The following is a 19506-nucleotide window of genomic DNA, read 5'->3' on the forward strand; positions in this document are numbered from 1 at the left end:
ACCAGTGTGATTTCTGTCTCCTGAATATACCTTGGCTGACATCAATATTTGCAATAGGAAGTGAATTCTCAAATTTGGTTTGGGAAATGGTTTAGTTGGTTCTTAGGATTTGAACATAGTGATGAGCTCCTTGTCAAGAAATGGAATGCTAATATTCCACAGTCTGCAGTGGCATCATGGTAAATCATATATTAGCATCCATCTTGACTGTTACGAGGTTCTAACTGAAGTCTGTGACTTCAGGGATGAGCGGCTGCTGCAATGAACCATCAGGGCACTAACAATGGCCACAAGGAGAGTGGCATTCAGTGGCTTCTTCTGAGTGCCCTGACAGGCTTAATGAAAGAACATTATGAGCTCAGATCTTTGAAATATTGCTTCTATGTTTTGTTTTGTTTTTTTTTGGCTGCAATTGGCTGCAAAGCATGTGGGATCTTAGTTCCCCAAACAGGGATGGAACCTGTACCCCCTGAGCTGAGATCTTTAAACTCTCAGCTCCAGTCACATTCAGGGAACCAATGAGCTTCCATGGAAACCCTAAAAGAATTTCACATTTCTTGTAAACACAGGGTCAACATGGCTGAAAATCCAACACAAGCTGTAGCTGTATGGGTTCCAGAATTACATACCAAGTTGAATTAAAAACCTTGCTAAGTCTCTGATAGGAAGGTTGGGACATTGGGAAGGAGTGGAAGCCTGAGACTTACAATGGGAACATCTGGTTGAACACAGATAAATTTCAGACTTTTGAACTTTGTTTGTTCCCACTTCTCCACACCGGCTATCAATTCATTCTTGACTCCCCTTTCAAGCAGAACTCGGAAGAGTGTACCATCATCGACATCCCATCGGCTGAGGATCAAGTCAGAGTGAGCACAGATGCTGGTGTGTGGCATGTGCAATTTTACTAGCTCTCTTTTGGTGCCAAACAGGAGACTGAATTCATGCCAGCATGAAGGGCCATTTATTGCTCAGGGGTTGGGCCCCCACGTTTTGGGGGAGTTCCCCCACCACTTCCTCCCCCCATTGTCCCCGTGGACCCCTCAAGTGGCAGGTTGCTGAGCTGATCGTGAAGGGAGCACATTTTCAAGTGTAGATAGTCCAGAGCGGCCACCTTCTCCCTGTAATGAGACAGCGGGCAGTTAGTGCTGGTGAGGCCAGAGGCCTTGGGGCTGAAGTGGAAGGTGGGGGTGTCTCAGGCCCTCTCCCCAAGACCTCACCCTCCTCCCATGCCCTCAGCCTCCTTCCTCACTCCGGCTTCATCTTGTCCGTCAGCAGCAGGTTCTTGGCCCGCAAGGCTTCGTCTTGGGCCAGCCGAAGGGTGGAGCTCAGGGCCTCTGCCCTGACGTGTTTGGCCAAGGCCTGGCGCTCCAGCTCCTGGGGAGAGGAGCGTAGGCGCCGCTGGGCTTGCTGGACTGGGCTGGGGGTGGAGGGGGGATCTGGATCGTGAAGCGCAAGGGGTAGGGTCCTCTGGGGCCCGCATCCCCCCGGGAGTATCCCATCATGCCTTGAGCCTGAGGCTGACCCCAGCTTCCCACATTGCACTGGGCCTTCCTGATTCCCTTGTGCACTAGACTTGTATCTGTCCCACCATCTGTCCTCTGTTGATTGCACTGGCCTTCTTTGTCCCTGTAAGCACTAAATCAGCATCTGTTAAATTGTTCCTTACTGCCCATGAGCCATCATGCACTTGACGTCTGGGCCCCATCTCATCACGTGGTGACCGTGACCATCCCATAATTCACAAGACCCCACATCTCCTATCTATCAGGGCTCTCTGTCCCAATAAATAGTCCTCAGTGCTCTGGTGCCCTGTGTCCCACAATGCACCAGGCCCCAGGTCCTTTACTGCCTCATTTGTCCGTCTTACCCACTACAGCTCATATCCCATCACACATTAGGCCAATATCCCATAATATACTAGATGGCTATGTTTCAGAATGTACACTGGTCTCAGATTCCACCTGCTATTGCGCCTGTGTCTGTGTGCAATGCCTCAGGAAGAGCTGTGGTCCCATTTCCCATAATGCGTTAGCTTACTATGAGCTGTATTCATTGGTCCCCCATCTGACCGCAATGATCCCATATAATGCATTGCCTCTCAAGGTTCATAGAAAATCAGGCTTATATTCCACGAAGCTATAGACTGGTGTCTGTCTTCTCTGTCCCACAAAGCACCAGATCCAGGTTCCATGATGCTTTAGGCCCAAGTCCATCACCCAAGCTTCCATAATGACTGACCTATGACTCACTAACCACCAAACTGCTCTCCCTGCTCCCCCCATTCTGACATATCAGAGCCGAGCGTAACCCCAACACCTGCTGCCCCCAGTTCACCCTTCCCATCCTGCCACACACCAGCAGTATCCTTGTGCCTGGGGCTCCCCTCCCCCTGCCCTGATCACAAACTGGACCACGGTGGCCCATGGTCCTTGGTACCAGAATCTTCTTGTGTAGCCTCTGGCAGCTGGGGCAGGCAGGAGCCAGGCCTCTCTGCTTCACCTCGTCCACTAGCGGGGTCAGCGCTCGTTCCAGCAGCTGCTGCAAGGACTCCGTGGACAACTGCTGCCCCTGGCTGGGGGAGGGGTAGTCACCAGATGAAAGAGGCCTCAGACCCGGATGGCCCAGGCCAACCTGCCTTCACCCAGGCCACCTTCCCACCATGCACAGGGGCCAGACTACAGTGCATCTGGTGTACTTTGGCTTCCACAGCATGGGGAACTCCCACAGTGCCTGGGGGTTTCCACTCCCGACACCAGATGGCCCTCAGGGCATCAAAAACTCACACTTCTCACAATGCGCTAGTTAAAATTGATCCCACATTGTATTGGAAGTGCCCCCACTGTTCCTAATACAGGTTAAACATGGTATCCTGTGCCTCTCCAATACCCCAAGTTCTCACACTTCCCTACAGTGCACTGGGCAACTCTGCCTCCCACCAGTACCACTGCCCAACCTTCCCATGATGCACTTGGAAATCCAGGATGCTCGAAACAAAGCAAGACTTTCTCGTGTTCCACAAGACACTGACTTCACCGTGTCGGGAAGGGAAGAAATGTGACTCCCCAAATGCAGCAAGACTGGCCCGTCCTATAATATGTGGGGCTGCCCTGTGTCCCACAGCACATCTCCCTCTCCATTCATGCTAAAGTCTCATTTCCTTTGATGCTGTGTTCTCAATATGACACAGAATGCACCTGGAGACGGAGAAGGCAATGGCACCCCACTGCAGTACTCTTGCCTGGAAAATCCCATGGATGGAAGAGCCTGGTAGGCTGCAGTCCATGGGATTGCTAAGAGTCGGATACAACTGAGTGACTTCCCTTTCACTTTCCACTTTCATGCACTGGAGAAGGAAATGGCAACCCACTCCAGTGTTCTTGCCTGGAGAATCCCAGGGACGGGGGAGCCTGATGGGCTGCCGTCTATGGGGTAGCACAGAGTCGGACACGACTGAAGTGACTTAGCAGCAGCAGCACCTGGAGCCAGGCGCTGCCCCCTTACCTAGCACAGCGGGTACAGGAGCCTTGGGCTCCCCGATCCAGGTTCATAGAGAGGTCAGACACCCTGCGAGAGCTCTGAAATTGCCGTCCAAGCTCCTCCAGAATTGGTTTCACTGGGCCCAGCCCCTCCAGTTCGCTCCTCAGTGAAGCCACAGACACTGCAGACCGCTCCACCCTGAGATGTGAGAATAAGCAATGCAGTGAGGTTGCCTCTCAAAGAGAATACAGGCATTCTCCGATTTCTGAAAGGTCACTTTATCCCAGTCCATTTCTAGGAAAGACCTACATTAGTACCTGTTTTCACTAACCAAAAGAAATCAGAAAAGGATTTTTGCTTTTATGAAAAAAGCACAAAGCATTTGTTTTGTAGCAAGCTCTTGTTCATTCGCTGTCGCGTCCAACTCTTTGCAACCCATTGATTGCAGCAGGCCAGGTTTCCCTGTCTTTCACTATCTCCTGGAGTTTGCTCAAACTCATGTCCATTGATTTGGTGATGCCATCCAACCAACCACCTCATCCTCTGTCGTTCCCTTCTCCTCCTGCCCTCAATCCTTCCCAGCATCAGGGGCGTTTCCAATGTGTCGGCTCTTCGCATCATGTGGCCAAAGTACTGGAGCTTCAGCTTCAGCATCAGTTTCCTTCCAATGACTATTCAGGGTTGATTTCCTTTAGGATTCATTGGTTTGATCTCCTTGCTGTCCAAGGGACTCTGAAGAGTCTTCTCTAGCACCACAGTTGGAAAGCATCGATTCTTCCGCGCTCAGCCTGTTTTTACAGAAGCAGGACACACTACAAGCAGTGAGAGTGGAGCCACCAAGCTCCTCCTCTGAGAACTGCACTCGGTATCTAGGCATCACGCCACCATAGCTTTGAACTGTGTTCTGTGGGCATCTGTGCTTTACCTCACTTTATTTTGTGCATCTGGTGGCAAGATGTATTCTAAGGTAGTTGCTTCTTCGGTTTATGTTATTTTGGCTTACCAAAGGTTTCACAGGAACCGCTCTACTTTTGTATAGCAGGGTGAGGGCCCAGCAAGGCTCCACCCAAGATTAGCCCAGTACCTCTGCCTCCGTACAGTTTGCAATACCTCGCCATACGTGCAGCCTCTGCTCTGACTGGTTCATCTTTTTTTTTTTTTCCTTTTATTTCCGGAATGCCTCTCCTTGTTCTCTAACTGGTTTGTCCTGTTCCCATTTGCCTCCCCTTGCCCTTTTAAGGTACACTGAAAGTGAAAGTCGCTCAGTCGTGTCCGACTTTTTGCGACCCCAGGGGCTATACAGTCCATGGAATTCTCCAGGCCAGAATACTGGAGGGGGTTGCCATTTCCTTCTCCAGGGGATCTTCCCAACCCAGGGATCGAACCCAGGTCTCCCACATTGCAGGCGGATTCTGTTCCAGCTGAGCTGTCCGAGAAGCCCCTCTTTTGTAGTGGCTCCGCCCCTCAGTCCTTCGGTAGAAAGCACCCTTCCCCTCCTCTCTAATTGGGGCCCCCACCTGTCAGTACTACAGTCTCCACCGATTGACTCCAGCTGATTGGCCCACCCCCTCACTCAAGGATCCGCCCTCGCAGGTTCCCACAGTGCTCTCGGGTGGGCCCTTACATGGTGCACAGCTCGTCCGCCCGGCCCCGCAGCTCCTGCAGGCCCCGCGCGGTCTGCGCCTGCTCGCGCTGCGCCCGCTCCCACTGGCCCAGAAAGCCGTCGAGCCTGCCACCCAGACCCCCGAGCAGCCGTAGGGCCTCCTGCACGGCTCCCTCCTCCTGATGCCACCGGGCGGTCAGCGAAGACACCTCCCTCCTGTAGGGGCAGAGGTAAGGAACCCGGCAACGCTAAGTTTGGACACGCCCCGTCCGCCGGGCCAGGGGCTCCGGACCCACCCAGTCCCCGAATTCTCCCGTCCTGTCCATGTCTTGGAATCCTCTCACGTCCTCCAGAACCCGGCCCTGAAAGAATCCCCTTGTCAGATATCCTGGCCTTCTCTCGGCCTGCCTCACAGCCCTGCATCAACCGCTCCAGACACTGCCTCCTCAAGATACCACTCGCCCCAACCCTGTTCCCCTGAGTTTGGAGCCACCTGCCACCTCCCCAGACTTCACCCACCTCATTTTCACGGGCCTCCCTGCCACCAGTCCTATACTCTACTCACTTCTTCGAAGTCCTGCCCTTTCGGGTCATGGCCCCAGAATACTCCTTCCTAGGCTCTTCGAGGCTCCACCCCCCGGGCCCATCTCGAGATCCCACTCACCTCAGCTCCTCCAGGCCGGCAGAGACCTTCTGCAACTCCTGCTCGCTCACGATGGGGCCCTCCCCTGCCCGGGGCCCCATTCCCCAGCCGCCTGGGGCCAGGCCTCGCGGTCGCGGGGGTTCGTCGGGGCTCCCGGGCGGACCGGAGCAGCCTGGGGGCTGGGTGGCGGGGCCCAGGCCGTGCCTGGAGAGGCCAGCCTCCAGCTTCTGCTCCAACTCCTGCAGCTCGGCCTCCTGCCTCCTTGGAGTCTCATCCTGCAGTTGCTGCTGGAGGTAGCGCAGCTTCTCCTGGGCGGCGAAGGCAGGCAGGGTTAGCTCGAGCATCCGGCCCCTTGCCTCCCACCACTGCCACCTCCACCCCCCAGATCCGCTCAATGAATTCCTGACACTAGAAAGTAAATGTATGTGGGGACGCGATTAGGGAGGGAGGTTCCATTCGACGCCCAGCTGGAGTCCCAACTCACCTTAACCTCTAAATGCCTGCCTCTCTGTCTCCATCTAGCCCTCCACCCCAACTCTAATCCTCGATAGGCCTCAAACTCCAGTCCCTCCTGTTCAGGAAGAACAACTGAAGCTTTTCTAACATTCTGTTGGGAAATCAGTGGGCGTGTGGGCAGGACAGGCAATCCCACCCACTCCAGGTCTGACATGAATTCCTCTCCCTGGGACCTGAATATGACTGTGCGTGGAGACGTATGACCGTGAACACGAAGGGGCAGGGTGGTGGTGGTGGTGGTGGTGGTGGTGGTGGTAGAGGTGATTGGCAGGACGGCAAGTCCTACCCGAAGTCCACCTCAAGTACCTCACGTACTTGAGTAACTTCCTCAAACCCTTAGACCCCTCCGCCTTACCTCCAGCAGGGCAGAGTTCTGCTTCAGGACGTTGGTTTTTATTTCAGCGTCTTCCACCGACCGGGTCACCTTCCGGCAGTTCTCCTGCAGGACACCAGGGCAGGGGCCCTGCCTTCCCATTCTGGTTCCGTCTCCCAACCCTTATCCCCGTTATTTTCCATGCAGGCTCCACCCACCTCAGCCGAGACACGCCCACTTCTTCTGCAAGGACTGCCTCCGCCCAAGGTTCACTTGGCTAAAGGGCCAGTTTGTCCTCGGACCTCTCCCATGCTCCCTGTCCGCTTGCCCCCGTCTCTCTCCTGTCGACCACTCCACTCCTCCCCATTTCCTCTCACCCTCTTCCTACTTCTGCTCCCTCCTTTCCGCCCCGCTCCTGCCCCTCAGCGGCTCACCTTGAGTTGACTACAGTACCCTTCTAGTTCTTCCGCCTCTTGCCGCCTTTTCTCTAAATTCTCACTCAGCACAGAACACTCACTCTGGAGCATGGAAGGGAGGAGGGGTTAGCCAGGGCCTCCAGGGGACACCCCGTGGGGAGGAGAGGTGGGAACATCCCTTTCCCTTCTGAGCCTCAGTCTCCCCCAACTGGGCTATGGGTGCATTGAGCTGGAGGATAGCTCAAAGAAGGGGAACGTGGCCCCGAAAGAAGAGGAGGTATTGGCGGGGGACGGGGTGGCCCTCACACCTGCAGCGTCTGCACGTGCTGGTTAACCCGGGTGGTCTTCTCCTTCAAGCTGGTGATGGAATCTTTGGCACGCACCAATCCACTGTTGACCCCACTCTGGGGAAGAACCGGAGACAGCCAGGGGTCGGTGGGTGTAGGGGAGCAAACCCCAACCCCAAGAGAAAGTCTTAAAACTGGCTTTACACCTTGATTCTGCCCTGGAATGGCTGGTGGAATTGGGGGCCAGGGCTGCGCGTCTTTGATTCTCGGTGTTCTTGCTCCATTAAGCCAGGGGGCAGACTCTTTTTCTGCTTAGTGGATGGGAAGAAAAATAAGTAGGATCCAGGAGGGAGTGGGGGGTGGGGGGTTGCTCAGACATGTGGGAGAAGGAGGATGTTCTTAACCTGAGATAAATGCCTTTGGGTCCAGAGACATAAATAAGATAAAAAAAATGCCCTGTCTTTCTCTCCAGGCAGTGGAGAGTTCTAAAGATAACCCACTTTCCAAATATAAGCACTCACTATGCACCTAGTCACGCACTTACCCACGTTTTCCCTTTTATTCCCCATAACCGCACCTCTTGAGGTTATTTTGGCGCATTTTGCAAGGGAGGCAAATGAGGCCCAGAGAAGGGATTTCCTTTGTATTTCCAGGTACATGGTACGTGAGGTGCCCTTGTCAGAATTTATACTCAGAACCATTGTTTTAAACCATGATGCCGTGCGGCTGCTGATCATAGCTACCTTATATCATAAAATGCTTTGTGACCCCTGTCAAAAAAACTGGCTCAGGAAGGCCGCATGTGACAGGATCTCCACTCTCCTCTCTTCCACATTTATAGAAGAGTTAGCCTGGCAACATGACTGCCCAGCCAAAGACTACATTTCCCAGGTGCACTTGCAGCTGGGCAAGCCCATGTGACTAAGTTCTGGCCAATGGAATATGAGTGGGAATAATGTGGGCAATTTCCAATTCATGCCTTTAATAAAAGAAAGTAGGGAACATACCTCCCTTTCTCTCTCCCCATGATGTTGATGGCTAAAGCCAGGGCAGCCATCTTGGACTATGAGATGGAGGACACAAGATAAAAGAATATTGAATTCTCAACCCTGTGAAGCTGCCATACTCAATTTCAACCACTTTCGAATACTTTACATGTGAGAAGGAGAACATTTTCCACCTTGTTTAAACTGTGCTACTTTGGGGACTTCCCTGGTGCTCCAGTGGCTAAGACTCTGTGCTTGGGTTCGATCCATGGTCAGGGAAGTAAGATCCTCCATGCTGCAACTAAGAGTTTGCATAAACACATGCCACAACTAAAAATATCCGGAGTAAGGTAACTAAAGACCCCACATGTCACAAGGAAGACCCAGTGCAGCCCAATAAATATTTAAAAAACCCAACACTGCTACTTTGTGTCTTTTTTGTTACAGCAGCCAAACTTGTGACTTAATAACAGCCTCCAGAACCCTGGGGCCTCTGACCTGCTATACTTGAGATGTTTATGTCAGCAATAAACTATCCTGCTTCAACCAGATATTTGGGATTTCTTTCACAGCTGCTTAAGTAATACACAAAGAGAAAAGAGAACAAGCTTCCTTCATTGTAAAATGGGAACAACTTCACATTTCTTGCACAACTGCTCTGGATAAATACCGTGATAAATACTGTATTAAGGTGATATCAGCAAAATAGAAGAGTTGGAAACCCCCAAATTCCACCCCTCAGTGAAAACAATGAAAAAAAGTGACCAAAACTGACTCAAGTCACTGGGAAGATTACAACAATCATAAATATATATGCACCTAATAGAGCTTCAGAGTACATGTATCAAAAACTAACAGAATTGGGAATTCCCTGGCAGTCCAGGGGTTAGGACTCTGTGCTTTTACTGCCGAGGGTCCAGGTTCAGTCCTTGGGTCAGGGAACTAAGATCCCACATGCCGCATGGCACAGCACCCTTCCCTCCCCACTCAAAAAGAAAGAATGAATTGAAAACTAGAAAGTAGATCAGCAAAGAGATAGAAGACTTGAACAACACTATAAACCAACCAAACCTAACAGACATCTATAGAACATAACACGCAACAGCAGAATACACATTCTTCCCAAGTGGAATGAAACATTCTTCATATGGTCAAGGACAGATACTACTAAAGGATATGAAAACAAAGTGTGCTTTCTGAACTTAAAGACCTCAGTAGAATGAAATTAGGAATCAAACACAGAAAGAAATTTGAGGAAATCACAAGTATTGATATACGAAAATTAAACAACACACTCATAAATAATGGGTGGAAGAAGAATCACAAGAGAAATTATACTTTGGAATGAGAGGAAAATGAAAAAAGTTTACAGTGGAGAAAATGAAATAGAACAGTAGAGAAAAATCAGCAAGCCGGAAGTTGTTTTTTTAAAAAAGATCGACAAAATTGCCAAATTCTTGACTAGAATGACTATGAAAAAGAGGAAGATTACTCAAATCACTAAAATCAGGAAGGAAAAAGGGGACATTACTACCAGTCTTAGGGAAAAAGAAAGGATTACAAGAGAACTCTGTGAACAATTGGATGGTGTCAAATTTGATAACCTAGATGAAACGGAAAAATTCCTTGCAAAACACTAACTGGAGAAGAGATAGGACATCTGAATAGCCCTACAAGTAAAGAGTTTGAGTTAGTGATTTTAAAACTTCCAACAAAGAAAGCCCAGATGTCTTCACTGGTGAATTCTACCAATCTTTTTTTTTCCCAAAAGTTGCTGCCAACTCATCTCAAACTCTTCACCAAAAAACAGAAGAGGAGGGAACTAACATTCTATGAAACCAGTGTTACCCTGATACCAAAACCAAAGACATCACCAGATAGTAAAACTACAGACCAGTATCCTTTCTGGAAATAGCCACAAACATTTCAACAAGATACTAGCAAACCAAGTCCAGCAGCATATAAAAAGGACTGTGTGCATGTGCGCTCAGTCATGTCTGACTCTTTGTGACCCCATGGGCTGGAGCCCACCAGGCTCCTCTGTCCATTCGATTCTTCAGGTAGGAATACTGGAATGGGTTGCCATGCCCTCCTCCAGGGGATCTTCCCAACCCAGGGATTGAATCCGAGTTTCCTGCATTGCAGGCAGATTCTTTACCCACTGAGTCACTTGGGAAGCCCTTAAGAAAAAAAAAGAAAGAAAAGGATTATACACTACACCATATATGATTTACCCCAGGAATGCAAAATTGGTTCAACATGAAGATTAACCCATGTAACATACCATATTAGTAAAAGAGAAGGGGAGGGTGGAATACAATCATGTCACTGAATACAGAAATAGCTTTTGACAAAATCCAATATCCTTTCATGATAAAAACACTCAACTAAAAGTGCAAGGGAACTTCCTCATCCTGGTAAAAAGCACCTACAAAAAAAAAATAATTAAAAACAATAAAACCCACAACAAAGCCATGGTGGTTTTAAATATACCCATAAATTTTTTGAGGCTGTTTCCAAATGTAGTGCTTTATTCCCTCACTTGAGTGTTGGCTGGACCTAGTGACTCATACCCAGTAAATAGCATAAGTCAGAGTGATGGTATGTGACTTAAAAAACTAGTTCAGGAAAGGAACTGTGGCTTCCTTCTTACTCTTGCCTGGCTCTGGAGGATGATAACTGCCAGGCCATAAGCAGCTCCTTCTGGAGAGGCCCATGTGGCAAGAAACTGAGGCCACCAACCAAGAGCTATACGAGTGTGCCGTCTTGAAAGCACCCCCTCCATCCCTAGTCAAACCTTCAGATGTGTGGTTAGTTGCTCAGTTGGATCCAACTCTGTGGCCCCATGGACTGTAACCCACGAGGCTCCTCTGTCCATGGGATTTTCTCCAGGCAAGAATACTGGAGTGGGCTGCCATTTCCTCCTCCAGGGGATCTTCCCAACCCAGGGATCAAGCCTAGGTCTCTTGTATCTCCTGCGTTGGCAAGTGGATTCTTTACCACTAGTGCCACCTGGGAAGGCATCAGATGACTATGTGTTAGTCACTCAGTTGTGTCCGACTCTTTGTGACCCCATGGACTGTAGCCCACCAGGCTCCTCTGTCCCTGGGATTCTTCAGGCAAGAATACTGGAGTGGGCTGCCATTTCCTTCTCATCAGATGACTATGGCCCCTGCCAAAATCTTTTTTTCTTTTTTTAATATTTTTTGGCCAAGCAGCATGTGAGATCTTAGTTGTCTGACTAGGGATGAAACCCACACCCCCTGCAGTGAAAGCATGAGGTCTTAAAAACTGACATGCCAAGGAAGTCCCACTTGGCCAAAATCTTGACTGCAACCCTAAGCCAGGAGCACCCAACTAAACCACTACAGATTTGTTGTTTTAAGGTCATGAATTGTTTGTTTCACTGCAATCGCTAACAGATACACAGAATGATATTTTAAAACTGAAGACCCGAAAAGTCTTGGACTTCTTGTAGGTAGAGGTTCTGGAAAACTAGGAGAGCAGGTTCTGGGATCAACTTATTTCTCCCACTTATTAGCTGTAAGGCCTCAGAGAGGGGACTTCACCTCTCTAAGCCTCTGTTTCTCTCCTTGTAAAACAGGGAAGGACTAATCGCTACCTTCACGGGGCTGCTGTTGGGAAGAGTACAGGCTGACCCACAAAGGCCGCTGGTCAACACTTGGGGAAAGAGAAAGGGCACTGGAGAAAAGCTGGGGTCACTGGAGGTGAGTTTTAGTTTCTCTGAGAGCACATTTGGGAAATAGTGAAGGCTGAGCCTGTTAGCCTTGGCTGAAAAGTGAATGGCGTGAAGGAGGTACATCCGTGTGTACCTGCTCAGTCCCTGCAGTGGCATCTGACTCTTTGCCACCCCGTGCATTCTAGCCCACCAGGCTCCTCTGTCCATGGGATTCTCCAGGCAAGAATACTGGAGTGGGTTGCCGTGCCCTCCTCCAGGGGATCTTCCCAACCCAGGGATTGAACCCGCGTCTCCCGTGTTGTAGGCGGCTTCTTTACCACTAGGCCACTGGGGAAGCCCCATGGTGGAGGTGGGCGGCAGCCAGATCTGGAGATAAACCTCTCCTCCTTGGCCACCCACACGCCATGCAGCTGGGCAGTCCAATTCCCCATTCCCAGCCTGCCTCAGTTTTCTTCCCTGTCCAATGGGAATGATAATACCTTGGCAGATGGTGGTGAGGAAGGGCCAACAAGATGTTAGGATCCATAAGGCAAGTGCCATGATTAGTCAGCATCATTAAAAGTAACAATAGGGCAGGACATACCAGGAAGGGGTTTAACACTGAGATCGCACAGCTGCCTCAGGGAAGGCTGCAGGCAGCAGGACAAGTGGGAAGCAAGGCTGCAAAGACCTAATCTGGCCATTTCTGCACGGAGGCGCCGACATTTCCTAAAAGCAATACCACCTCCTCAGTTGCATCCTCTGGCCTCATAAAGATCTCAGAGCTTAAGCCACGAACCAGGAACTTCCCTGGCAGTCCAGCGGTGAGGACTCTGTCTCTCACTGCTGTTGGCGCAAGTTCGATCCCTGGCTAGGGAACTAAAATCCCACAAGCTGCACCGGTATGGCTGAAAAAAACAACAAAAAGGAAAACACGAACCAAAGCTGTCTGCTTCACCATCTTCTTCCGACCCTCCTTCCAGTCTGGGAATTGTCATTCTCTCACCGGGGTTCTCCATCACTCAGGGGTGTCTTCCTCTTCTGTCCACTTCTCTGTCCCACTTCTGTCTATGGTGTCCGTTCCTTCCTTCTCTAGGTTTCTGGCCCCCTCCTCTGTCTCTGGTTTTCTGTCTCCCTCTCAGCTGGTCTCTGTGCCCCTCCCTAGGTCCAAGTCCTCCTCTCTCTGGGGTCCCTGCCCTCCCCCCTACCCCGGATCTTGGTCCTCCTTGATCTCTGGGTTTCTGCCCGCTCCTCTCGGTCCATCTCCAGCTTTCTCTCCTGATGTAGCTCTGACGCTGTGAGCCAGTCCCTGTTACTGCCCGCCTCTTCGCTCTTCTTGCCCCTAGCCCAAGGTGCTGCCTGTCAGTAGTTTTTTCCATTTTACAGAGAAGCCTCATAGAGGCCGGGGCTCCCCCGCAGCCCCACAGTGAGCTCGCAGCTGCAGCAGACCTTGATCTTGGCCGCCCAGGGCTCTTTCTCAGGCATCACAGTCCTCTGGGGGATGTGACTCAGAAATAGCTCCAGTGGGAGGTGGACCTCTGCAAGAGATGCCTGAGCGATGCTGGCAGCGATGGGGAGAAGATGCCTCCCAGGCCATCCATCCCAGCTGGACTCTCTCTGCCTGCTCCCTTCTCTCCACCTGGTCCTCTTACCCGGGATCTTCGCCTGGCCTCCTCTCTGGCCCTCCTGCCTCCAGTCTCTCCCCTCCAAACATGTCCCACCTGGGCCCAGAGGCATCTCCTAAGGAAAGAAAGCATCAGACCCACTAAACCTCTGGTCCTGGCCCTGCTTCTTACAAGCTCTCTAACCTCGCAGAGGGTCACGCCACTTCTCTCTGCTTCACTTATTTTTTTTTTTTTCTTCTTCTTCAAATGGGTCATTATTCCATTTGCTTTGCAGAACTTCTCAGAGAGGAAAATGAGACCCCCTTCCCCACCACAGGGATGTGGCACAGTGCCTGGCACATAGTAGGTGCTCAGTAAATGGGTACAGAGCCCAGACTCCAGCGTGGCTCCTCTCCCCCTGCCCAGGAACACTCAATGGCTCCCTATTGCTCTCAGGAGAATGTCCACACTTCTCAGCCTCTGTGTCCTGTGCTCTACCCCCTGCCAGCCTCACCTCTCCCACACACCATGATTGAGCCACAAGGACCTGCTCCCCCTGGGACTCTTTTCAACCCCTGTCCTTTTGTCTATGCTGTTCCAGCTAGGTGGAACACCCTTCCCTGTATTCCACCTTCTTTATCTTAAGATCCAACCTGGGAGTTGCCTCTTCCAGAGAGAAAGCCTTTCTTGACCACGGCCAGCTGGGCCAAGGCCTTGCTCTTCAGGGCTCTCACGGTGACCTCTACTGCCCCCATAAATGCAGGGTGCCTCCCCCCACCCCTGACCCCTAAACCTGGCCCCACTACTTAGAAGCTGTGTGACTTTGGGGGTGCTGTTTAACCTTCTAGAGCCTGAGTATCTTCATCTGTGAAGAGGGGATAACAACAACTAACCTGTATTCTGTGCATACGGCTGACTCTTGGGCTACACATTTTACATGAATGAATTGCATTTCATTGTCATGACAACCTCATGAGGAGGCAGAAGTTCTCTACAGAACTCTTAGGTGCGACTGTATTTCCCGCTCCTAGACCAGCGCCTGACACATTTGTAGGTGTTTAACCATCAACTGCAAATGGTGACTGCTGCCATGAAATTAAAAAACGCTTACTCCTTAGAAGAAAAGTTATGACCAACCTAGATAGCATATTCAAAAGCAGAGACATTACTTTGCCAACAAAGGTCCGTCTAGTCAAGGCTATGGTTTTTCCTGTGGTCATGTATGGATGTGAGAGTTGGACTGTGAAGAAGGCTGAGCACTGAAGAGTTGATGCTTTTGAACTGTGGTGTTGGAGAAGACTCTTGAGAGTCCCTTGGACTGCAAGGAGATCCAACCAGTCCATTCTGAAGGAGATCAGCCCTGGGTGTTCTTTGGAAGGAGTGATGCTGAAGCTGAAACTCCAGTACTTTGGCCACCTCATGCAAAGAGTTGACTCATTGGAAAAGACTCTGATGCTGGGAGGGATTGGGGGCAGGAGGAGAAGGGGACGACAGAGGATGAGATGGCTAGATGGCATCACTGACTTGATGGACATGAGTTTGCATGAACTCCTGGAGATGGTGATGGACAGGGAGGCCTGGCGTGCTGCAACTCCAGGGGTCACAAAGAGTCGGACACGACTGAGTGACTGAACTGAACTGAACTGAAGAAATATTTCTTGAAAGAACATACACATGCGTCTCCATTTTACAGATGAAGAAACTGAGGCTCCGGAACATAGAAAGTGTTCAGTATCTGCTAATGAATCTTAGTATCATTATAACCAGGGTTATTGTTAGTGTGATTCTCAATGTCTGTGTCAAGCCTAGTTCAGAGCCTGGCCCAGGAGAAACCTGGCAAGGGGTGGAAGGTGATAGGGGAGTTAAAGGACCAAGGTATAGCATTGGTTAAAGAATCTGCCTGCAATACAGGAGACTTTGGTTCGGTTCCTGGATCGGGAAGATCCCCTGGAGTTGGGCAGGCAACCCACTGCAGTATTCTTGCTTGGAGAATCCTGTTGACTGAGGAGCCTGGTGGACTATTGTTCATAGTGTTGCAAAAAGTTGGACACAATTAAGCATGAACATTCTATGCTCTAGTCAGAAATCCTCTAAATTTTCCTAGATTTTGCTCACCTGGCAGTTTTGTCACACCTTCTGAAGTGGTCCCCTCTGAGAACTCATACTCATCCTTCAAAGCCCAGTGTCAATGCCCCTCCTCCAGGAAGCTTTACCTGATATACCTAGTCTGGTTTGAGGGGCCCTTTTTTGGGATCTCTGGTGTTACCTCCATCATGGAATTTATCATTCCATCTGTATCTGTCACTCCCACCAGACTGGGAGCTTCCTGGGAGCAGGGACCTGGCCCGATTCCCAGCTGTGAACCCAGTCTCACTCAGGGCATTTGGAAGTGACTGAATGAATGGAAGACCAACCCCAAGCAACATGCATCATTTAGCCTCTATGGAGCAGATTCGTGGCTGCCTGTCAGGGCCCTGTAGGGTGACCAGAACCTTCTCATTTCCAATCATGAAGACCACCCCTCCATCCTCAGTTGTGTACCACCAGGGTGAGGGCCCTGGTCTTCCCCAGCCCAGCCAGGGGCCCCTCACCAGTATTTCCGTGATGTCTGGGTCATCTGGTGCCCAGGGTGGGGTTGGGGAGGCAGGGGGCACGGGCAGTGCCAGTGAGCTGCTGTCTTCCGTGGTTGAGTCTGTCCCCGAGGAGTCGGTGGGCTCCATGGCCGCCAGGTTGAGCAGGGACACATTGGTGCAGGCCGAGGACCGTTTGAGGTTCAGGCACCAGTGCATCGGCTCATGGGACATGCGAGGCTCAACCCTGGGGCGGAGAAACGGGCAGGAGGGTCAGGGTGTGGCCCCAGCAGGGCACGGCCCCTCCCGCCTCCCTGTCTGCACATCCCCTAGTCCCTCTGACTCCATCCCCACTACCTTCTTCCTCCTACACTCTCGAGTCCCCCTTGGCCACTGGCCCCCTGCCTGCCTCTCCTCTGCGCTGTCCTCTCCTTCCCCACCCCTTCCTCCAGCACCCACGGTGGGACTCGTGCTCTGTCGGACGCAGCGCTGGGGGCTAGGACCCCGCCAGGGTGCGACAAACCCACCCGTGGAACGACACAGCCTTCTTTTTCTTTGCGATCCCCTTGACTGGGCTGGTTACCCCCCCAGGAGTCTCGGGGACCAGCTGGGAGCGGCTCTCGACCCCCGCAGGGGGGTCCCCGGCCTCGTGGATCTCTTTGGACTGCCAGATTGTCTTCACCACCACACTCGCCATGGCGTGTGGGGGGCCCGGCTCCCAGGGGCTCCTTCCTCCGAGACTATCCACCTATTCTGACCACTGCCCCTCAAGGTCCCCGGTCCCCACAAGTCTGCCTCATAAAGGACCCAACCACTGGGCTCCAGTAAGGCGGGGGTGGGGGGGTGGGGCGGGGCACAGGGGTGGGAAACGTGACTTATCACCTTCCCCCAGAGGGGTTCAGTGAACTCTTCCTTGTCCAGGTTTCTAGTTCTGCCCTGACCTTTCCCCCACTTCAAAACCATAATGAAATTGATTCATTCTGAACGTGGACTGCCTCACTGTTTCTTGGGAGGGGTCCAAATTCCCTTTCCCTGAAACTCTCTTATTTCAGCACTCTCCCCACCCACCCCCACCCCTGCCACCTGCAGTCAGACTTGATTCATCCTGCTGGACTTGTCCCTTTCCCAGGGTCTGGGGGAGGATGAGGATTGGAAGGAGGGTCGCTGGAGGATCTCACATTCAATGGGAGGCTGGAAGGGAACAGACAGACAAGCAGTAGCAACAAACCGAAAAAGTCTGAATGTGATATGAAGCGAATCAAAACCACGTGACAAAGTGGACATTTGTCAAAGCTCATCGATTTGTTCACCTGGGATTTGAGCCTCTTATTGTGTGAATTCTGCTGATTTAAAACCCCCCTAAACTAAGGACTTCCCTGGTGGTCCAGGGGTTAGGGCTCTTCACACTGTCTTCTCTCTGGACCAGTTTCCAAGTTTCCCCTCTTTTAAGAACACGTACTGGATCAGGGCCCATCCAGATGCTGCTGCTGCTGCTGCTAAGTCGCTGCAGTCGTGTCCGACTCTGTGCAACCCCATAGACTGCAGCCCACCAGGCTCCCCCATCCCTGGGATTCCCCAGGCAAGAACACTGGAGTGGGTTGCCATTTCCACCCAGATGACTGCGTCCTAACTTCATCATTGCTAGAGACCCTACCTCTGAATAGGGGCACATTCACACCTATTGCAGGTTAGAACTTGAACATCTTTTGCAGGATGTAATTCAACCCATAACAGGGTTGACGTGTATTGATGTCTACAACTTTTTTTTTTTAATGGTTTCTTTATTGAATAAAGTTGACATATATTTTTATTGTTTTTTTTTTTTTTCAGCTGTGCTGTGTGGCTTCCGGGATCTTAGTTCCCCAGCCAAGGATTGAACCCCAGCCCCAGCAGTGAAAGCACCAAGTCCTAACCACTGGAATGCCAGGGAATTCCCTGTAGCATTTTTAAAAATTAATTAATTTTTGGCTGCACAGGCTTTTCTCTAGTTGCAGAGAGTGGGGGCTACTCCCCAGCTGCGGTGTGCGGGCTTCTTCTCATTGCGGTGGTTTCTCTTGTCGTGGGCCACAGTCTCTAGGGCTCTCGGCCTTCAGTATTTTTTGACACACAGGTTCTAGAATGTGGGCTCTCTAGTTGCGGCGCGTGGGCTTATTTGCTCCATGTCACGTGGGATCTTCCTGGATCAGGGATCAAACCCCTGTCCCCTACATTGGCAGGTGGATTCTCAACCACTGAACCATCAGGGAAGTCCCCCTGTATCATTTTATAAGACTCCACATGAGTGATACCATACGGTACTTGTCTTTCTCTGTCTGACTTACTTCACTTAGTGTGGTAATCTCTTTGCCCATCTGTGTCGCTGCAAATGACATTATTTTCTTCTTTTTTTATAGCTGAGTAATATCCCATTGTATATATAGATCATATATTCTTTATCCACTCTTCTGTTGATGGACATTTATTAGGTTGCTTCCGTGTCTTGGTTATTGTAAATAGTAGGCTATGAGCACTGGAGTGCACCTGTCTTTGCAAAGGAGAGTTTTCGTCTTTTCTGTATATATGCCCAGGAATGGAATTGCTAAAACACATTAAAAAAAAATACTGGATAATGTGTGCAAGTATAACAGGGAAAGATCACTTTAAATCCCTAAATCCGGATTTCTCTCCGAAGAGGCGCCATTCTGTTGTGACCTGAAGGACAAGCCAGCCGCGGGGAAAGCCAGGGTTGGCAGGGGGCAGGAATGAGTCTTCTTGTTGTTGTTGTTAGTCACTGAGTCACGTCCAACCCTTTGCAATGGACAGCAGCATGCCAGGCTCCACCGTCCTTCACTGTCTCCTGGAGTGAGACAGGTCCATTGAATCGGTGATGCCATCCAACCATCTTGTCCTCTGTCGCCCCCTTCTCCTCCTGCCCTCAATCTTTCCTAGCGTCAGGGTGCTTACCAATGAGTTGACTCTTCGCATCAGATGGCCAAAGGAATAAGTCTGGAGGGTCTGAGTTGCCTAGAGGAGGCCAGTGTGGCTGATGCATTTAAGCTGGGGAAGGACACAGCTGATTGATGTTGCAAAAAGCACCCTGAGTGGCCAGGATGGAAGCAGGGAAAACAGCGTGGGATGTCACAGCAAGGTTCCAGCAAAAGACGATGGTGATGGTGGTCTGCACAGGGGGAGGCAGTGGCCGTGGGAGGGGGTGGCTGGTTTGGGGGTGTGTTCTGGCTTTGGTTTGGTGTGAAGGACACGGTGGGGTCCTTTCTGGTGAGAGTGCCTGGGTGATTGATGGTGGGCCCATCTGCCAAAATGGGAAGACGGGGGAGGAGTCCTGTTTTTCTGGTGAAAATTGAGTTGATTTGCTCAGCTCAGAATCTCAGAAACTATTGCAGTTCAACTTGTGAGCTCTTCGAGGGACTCC

General features: G+C 51.0%; 1 protein-coding gene and 1 long non-coding RNA gene across 10 annotated transcripts; one reads left to right on the plus strand and one right to left on the minus strand.

The window, feature by feature from the left end:
• Positions 1 to 941: 941 nt before the first annotated feature.
• On the minus strand, positions 942 to 16898 carry TSKS (testis specific serine kinase substrate). 9 transcript variants are annotated; one of them, XM_061389071.1, is made up of 12 exons: positions 16625 to 16898; positions 16119 to 16344; positions 7465 to 7566; positions 7280 to 7375; positions 6990 to 7073; positions 6598 to 6681; positions 5748 to 6034; positions 5105 to 5299; positions 3505 to 3678; positions 2440 to 2575; positions 1221 to 1420; positions 942 to 1121 (listed from the first exon to the last, which is right to left on the minus strand). In XM_061389071.1, exons 1-12 carry the CDS (start codon positions 16792 to 16794, stop codon positions 965 to 967), a joined length of 1911 nt encoding a protein of 636 aa, XP_061245055.1. In that variant the 5' UTR covers positions 16795 to 16898; the 3' UTR covers positions 942 to 964. The 9 variants fall into 9 exon arrangements, with proteins under 9 accessions (XP_061245055.1, XP_061245056.1, XP_061245062.1 ...); XM_061389072.1 differs by having other exon boundaries at positions 1253 to 1377; positions 16625 to 16897; XM_061389078.1 differs by having other exon boundaries at positions 1221 to 1377; positions 16625 to 16897.
• LOC133230958 (uncharacterized) lies at positions 5225 to 18826 on the plus strand. The gene is made up of 3 exons (XR_009730999.1): positions 5225 to 5313; positions 11849 to 11972; positions 17928 to 18826. It is a non-coding gene; the product is annotated as an uncharacterized LOC133230958 (long non-coding RNA).
• Positions 18827 to 19506: the final 680 nt, after the last annotated feature.

Source organism: Bos javanicus, chromosome 18 (genome assembly GCF_032452875.1).
Source record: "Bos javanicus breed banteng chromosome 18, ARS-OSU_banteng_1.0, whole genome shotgun sequence".
Lineage (NCBI taxonomy): Eukaryota > Metazoa > Chordata > Mammalia > Artiodactyla > Bovidae > Bos > Bos javanicus.